Source organism: Rosa chinensis, chromosome 6 (genome assembly GCF_002994745.2).
Source record: "Rosa chinensis cultivar Old Blush chromosome 6, RchiOBHm-V2, whole genome shotgun sequence".
Taxonomy (NCBI): Eukaryota; Viridiplantae; Streptophyta; class Magnoliopsida; order Rosales; family Rosaceae; genus Rosa; species Rosa chinensis.
Window position 1 is genome coordinate 64177415 of NC_037093.1, and position 6000 is coordinate 64183414.

General features: G+C 36.5%; 1 protein-coding gene across 1 annotated transcript; it reads right to left on the reverse strand.

Annotated features, from left to right (window-relative positions):
* Nucleotides 1-475: 475 nt before the first annotated feature.
* LOC112172825 (probable WRKY transcription factor 17) lies at nt 476-2255 on the reverse strand. Its single transcript, XM_024310315.2, has 3 exons — nt 1408-2255; nt 926-1051; nt 476-834 (listed from the first exon to the last, which is right to left on the reverse strand). The coding sequence occupies exons 1-3, from the start codon at nt 2136-2138 to the stop codon at nt 672-674; spliced, it is 1020 nt and encodes a 339-aa protein (XP_024166083.1). The 5' UTR covers nt 2139-2255; the 3' UTR covers nt 476-671.
* Between the last annotated feature and the right edge of the window lie 3745 nt (nt 2256-6000).

Consider the following 6000-nt stretch of genomic DNA (forward strand, 5'->3'; position numbering starts at 1 on the left):
TTATTAAAAAATGATTCTGCCATACGAGGGATCCCCTAGACATACAGACAGAAAACAAAATGATTACCGTACCAAACTTGGGATGCAGTTCAATTAGTCGCGCACTATGATGGAGATGGACTTTCTAAAATCTCTGGGTTCAATCCACATATCTCTGGGTTACAAATTCTTTCACGACAAAATGTAGAATCTTTATTCAATCAGACACCTAATAGCCAGTGTCTAATGTCTAATGCCCCACCACCAAGGCAGAGGAGCCTTCTTTTGACTTTTAATAACATCAACATTCCAGTTCCACCCAACTGTCACCAATTCATTTCAATTAAGTAATCAAAATTATAAACAAATTGACCCCTAATCTTTATCTCCAAGTCATCATGATTCCCCTCCCTAATTTCTTTTATAATATTTTGACTTTCGATGCACATTGGATGCCCCTCTCTTTCTTCACCTCTAAACAATCACAACTCACAAGTGGCAAATCAAGAAACGAAAGAGTAGAATTAAATTTTAATTTGATTGATGACAGATTGAGATTCTGCCCCATTATCCTAATTAATTAATTAAAAAAAAAAAAAAAAAAATTTACATCCATCCTTTCTCCCTCTCAACTGCTTCAACCTTTAACACAAAACAAAGCAAGAACCCTCTTCCTCCACCCACTTTCCCTATCACGTTGACTCGAATACCATCCCAACTCCGCCGCTCATATTATCCGGAGCGTGTCGATGCTCCCCCTCGTACGTTACAATCAGCATCGCCGGATCATCCGGTGCTCGCTCCACGTGTTTTCTCGCCGGACACCCCCTCACTGTACTACACTTGTAATAACCCCTACAAAAACAAAATCACAAATATATTTGTGATTTTCGTCACAAAAATAGTTTCCAAGTTATTTTGAAATTATATGAATTGGGTAAAGTACCTTGGGTAAGGTGAGCCTTTGATCGGCTTCTGGCCGTACTTTCTCCAGGAGTACTCGTCCGGCGGAATATCGGCAATCTTTGAACTAATCGCCGGGACTCGGATTGTTTTCTTCACCCGATTTTTCCTGTAATAAAAAAAAAAAAACAAAAGGAAATAATTTTATTAAAAAAAGGATAAAAAAAATCTTGGGGAATCGAAGTCGTCGGTCAAAAGTTAATCAAATCAAAGTCTTTTTTAACCCACGCGTAGGGAAAAAAACAAAAATGTACAATTTCAAAGTCCGACATTTCAGCAAGGGCATCTTCTCATGTTCGCGTCAACGCGTGCCTTGCCCATTCATGGGCCCCTCCGACCTAACGCGTTGACTATAAACTCGGACGGGTCCACCGAGATGACTCGGACGATTCAACTCGTATCCGAAATTCAAAAGCGAAAAAAAAAAAAAAAAAAAGGAACTCGATCGGGTCAGTGTTGCGTTACCTTCTCTTGGAGCAATGGCACTTGCCCGACCCGGAAGCGGATCCGGATCCGGATAACTTGCAGGAGACATCGTCGGAGTGGTCGTGCTCGTGGCACCGCTTCTTAAACGGCGCGGCGGAGAGCGGAGGCTTGGCGCCGGAGACGGCAGGGGCCGGATTGGGGGCAATGAACAGACCGAGCTTGCCGTTGGAGACGCTGTTGTCTCCGGTGATGGCCGACGACATGAACGACGAGCTGGACGAGACGCTGAACTCGATGTCGGTGCACTTAGGGTTTGAGGCCAGCGCATTAGGCCTGGTGAAGTCAAGCGTCATGGAATGAGCAAAATTAGTCTCCGGAGCTTTGACCGGAGCCGGAGGAGCAATCGCCGGGGAAGCGACGGGTGCCGGAGCCAAGCTCAGGGTCTGGGAGGGAGGGAAGGGGAGAGAGGTGGAAGAAGAAGAAGAAGAGAACTGATGATGATGATGATGGTGAGCCGGAACCGCGGCGACCGGTCCGCGCCTGAACCGGGCGTGGCCGGTCCGGTTCAGAAGGGAAATGACCTTTTTGAACTTGGAGACGGTGTGGTCTGTGAGGTCGGTGCAGTCCACGCGAGAGGAGGGCTGGTTAGACAGTTGCTGGTGAGAGAGGTAACGAATCAGGTGCTCCATGCTCTTCAAGCCTTGCGACGCGGCCTCCTGGATGGCCTTTTGGTCTTCCATCTTCGGAAAGCTCATCATCTCCACCGCCATTTGAAGTCAAAAACGCTGCGTTTAATGGCGAGGAAGCTCAACAAACCATGGGGAGATAGAGAGAGGTTTTAGGTTGAAGAAGGAGGAGGAGAGAAGGAGAGAGTTAAGGCTGTGTGTGGTGGGGGGTGAGGGGTCTGATATAGTGGGAGAGAAGAGGTGACCGGGTGACCGGCGGGGCGGGTTTTGGAGAGAGGAGTCAAAGATCGGACGGCTCTGACGGGATTGAAGATTTCTAGGGATGGACTCTGCACAATTTTCTAGATGGGAAGGCTGGGACCCGCGGGGGAGAAAATATTACTGTGGGACAACTAGAAAGAACCTCTTTTTCCTTCTTTTTTTGGTACATAAGTATTTTTTTTTTTTTTTTGAAAGGGTACACAAGTATTCTTTATCTCGTGAGGAGGTACTATAGAAAAATGACGGGTTGACCAGACCAGAAGAGTTACGGCTCCATGTTTATAGACTTTATTAATCACTCGTGAGCGAGGACACACAGCTCGAAATTTTTGTTTAATAATCGTATTAAATCGAGAATTTGGTTGCACGATCTTACCAACTTTCTAATCTTTTACTAATTGTATTGGAAAACTTTTTAACCGTGAAATACAAATAGCCTAATTGTTGAAAAATCTGGAATATAGAATATTACGTAGTGAATTATGTGGTAGCACACATTACGTCGTGTATTGTGTGTAGGATGTGGTTTGAGATATAAATTATTCGATCATATCTCTTTTTCATATGTGTTCAGTTTCGTGACAGACTTTTATGTCCACTATCGCATTCCTCCATTGCGTACCAATTGAATTAGTTATTGGTTTCCATTGCATAAGTAATTCTTATCAAGTAAGTTTAATTATATTTTTGATTTGAAAGTGATACTAGATTGAGTTTGAACAAATAAATATACTAATTTATAAAATCAAAATGTTGGTTGAGTTATAATTTTAGTCCACCAAATATGTAATGTGGAACTCTGGAAGGTTTGGATACTCGAACTATCCAAAATGTGAGTTTTATAATTTCGTTGGAGCCTTTAAATTGGGTAGGGATAAACAGTATGATACAGTAACTGTTGAGAAGCTTCTTTCAATTTGTTTATAGCCTTAACTAAAGAAGAAAGTTAATTTCAAAAATATCATTACCAACCATTTTTAACGTGAAGAATTCTTGTACTTTTCCTTTTGGATGGATGGTCGAGGCCATTAGAAACCTTCTACATAATATTTGTCCAAGATTCTTAGTTACTATTAGGAAGTTTGACCATGCATGCGTGCAAGTCAAATTAAAGAAACAAACTCGATTGCTGTCTTCAACTCCTTGAAAATGACCAAGGTGTTTGTTTTGGTAAAATTTGAATTGGCAAAACTTCAACGAAAGCTCAATCACCTTACCAGAAAACTCTGGTTTGACTCGGAATTCAACTCCCATTAAACTGTCTTCGACGGCATATAGAAATGGCTTTGGGTTATTTGGCATTTTAAACTACTTATGTAATGTAACTCTTTTTTTCTTTTTTTGAAAACCTTATGTAATCTATTATATAAAGCAAATTGTTGGGAATGATGGTTAAATTTTTGAAACTCCTATTATGCCCTTTATTGATTGAATTGTTTAAAAAATAAAAATGATATTACAAGGCTAAAATAGTAAATAAACAAAATCAGTATTTTCTTACAAACAAAAAAATAAGGGAAAAAAAACCCTAGTATTTTGTTGCCTGCAAATTTTTTTTTCTTTTTGTTTAATTTCCTTTAAATTTTAAATTTTTAAATTTGTTTTATAAAAGCCAATTGGCAAGCACGGAGTGCATGCCAAGAGGCTAGTGTACCTCTATGTGAACTCGAAGTGAATTTTTTTTACAATTTTACTCTTCTAAATTATTCTTCAAAATTATAATATAATGAAATAAATTAATTTGTTAATTTGGGGCATTCTCAAAACGTATTGAGTATTTTTTATTTTTTTTGAATCAAGCCCACTGGGCGAAATAGTATATTCATCACAAGCCAGAATAGACCGTTACATATCCTTCCACTGTCATTTAAGGACATAGACAGACAAAAAGGTAGTGGTAGTACCCACAATGGTACGTAGAAATAGACCCACTCATTATACATTTCAGATAGTAGAGATAGCGGATATCTTCCTTCGGTACTACTTCAGAGACGCTACAGAGACATAGATTGCACATCGGTGCTTAGTTTCCTAATACAAGGAATTATTGTAATTTAGAAAAAACTAAAAAACATAAGGTTGGGCCTAGACTCTAAAACGTATTGCGTATTTGAGTTTAGTTCGGCAAGATTTAAGAATGACTCGGTTTCAAAAATAATGTAACAGTATCTCGTTACGATATTGAGTCGGTCAACTACTTTATTTCAATTGATTAACGTTGTTTCCGTGGTCATAATCTAATGGAGCCAAAGGGTTATTGTTAGTAGATTATTAATTATATAGAGTTTTTCTATTGGAACCTCCAAATTTACTCACTTGACCTCTATGCTTTTTACACCTCTTATCAAATTTTCAAATACTAAATTTACTCACTAAACGTCACTAAACTTCCTCAAATAACCTCACTCATATAATTTGCAAACAAATTAGTATCTTTAAAATAAAAAATTTAGTCATTTCAATGATTTAATCACTCTATAAATCTTAACTAGATATACATTTCTTAATTAAACTTGAGTTTAAAAAATTAATGTCTAATCAATAAGAAAATGCGATGAACTATTATGTTTTTTTTTCTATTTTAGTTGTGCAAAAACAAAAAAAAATGAAGAAATCATTTGTTTTTATTCTCAAAAAAAAAAATCATTCTTTTTTTTAATGTTTATTTTTTTATATTTTTTGTACCACATGATTAATTATTTAAATATTTTTAGGTTTTTTTTTTTTTTTTGCAAATATAATGGATTGACTTAAATTTAGGTCATAAATCATAAGAGAATTTATTTTGTTTTCCCTCACCAATATGCGTTCAACATATATATCATACATTTTTATGTCACATGATTTTAATCATATTTTTAATTCTTATTAAATATATATGACTTTAATGAGTATGTAGTGAAATTGGAAAATGAAAATAGATAAAGAATACAATCTAATATTTTTAAACTGGAAAGTCTACATAAAATAAATATAATATTTTTTGGGTATAATTAAGTCATTTTATAGTAGGTTATATATGTCATTTAATAATTCATAATAGAGTGAGGTTAAATGAGCAGATTTAGAGGTCCCAATAAAAACTCTCATTATCTATGAGATAAAATAGGTGCATTTGAGGGGGGTGTATTGTATATGGAATTACTGGCACTTTTAAAGAAATCCATGGAATTTAAAAGTCTGGGTGTATTCAATAGAGACTTTTAACAGTCCATAAAAGTCTGGGTGTATTCAATTAGGATTTTAAAAAATCTTTATGAATTCCACCAAAGTCTAGGGGTATTCAATTAGGACTTTTAAAAATGAATAGAAGTTTAGGGGTATTCAAAATATCATTCATACATACGGAATTAGAAAATCATGGAAAATCATGGACTTTGTAGTGTTAAGTATAAATACCAAATTCCAATATTTTTCCAGCCACCAGAGCAAAGATTTTGAGCGTGGAAAAGTCTGTCAAAGTTCTTCTCTCTGCGCGTTCAAGGTTGGTCCTCCATCATCTCTCTTTCATGATTTCTTTTTTCTTTTCTCTATTATTTTGTGATATCAACCTCTAATACCTAACATGTTCATTGTTGTTGTTGAATTTGATTTTTTTTTTTTTTTCAATTGTGATGCTTGGAACCCTAATATTATCATCAACTCCTAAAACAAAGCCAAATAATGTATATGCCTAATGCTTTTA

Excerpts from the sequence above, each read along its gene's own strand:
- LOC112172825 (XM_024310315.2), bottom strand. The coding sequence starts at position 2,138 with ATGGCGGTGGAGATGATGAGCTTTCCGAAGATGGAAGACCAAAAGGCC. Across the intron at positions 1,052-1,407 it reads TGCCATTGCTCCAAGAGAAG|GAAAAATCGGGTGAAGAAAA; the intron begins GTAACGCAACAC and ends TTTTTATTACAG. Across the intron at positions 835-925 it reads AAAGGCTCACCTTACCCAAG|GGGTTATTACAAGTGTAGTA; the intron begins GTACTTTACCCA and ends TTGTTTTTGTAG.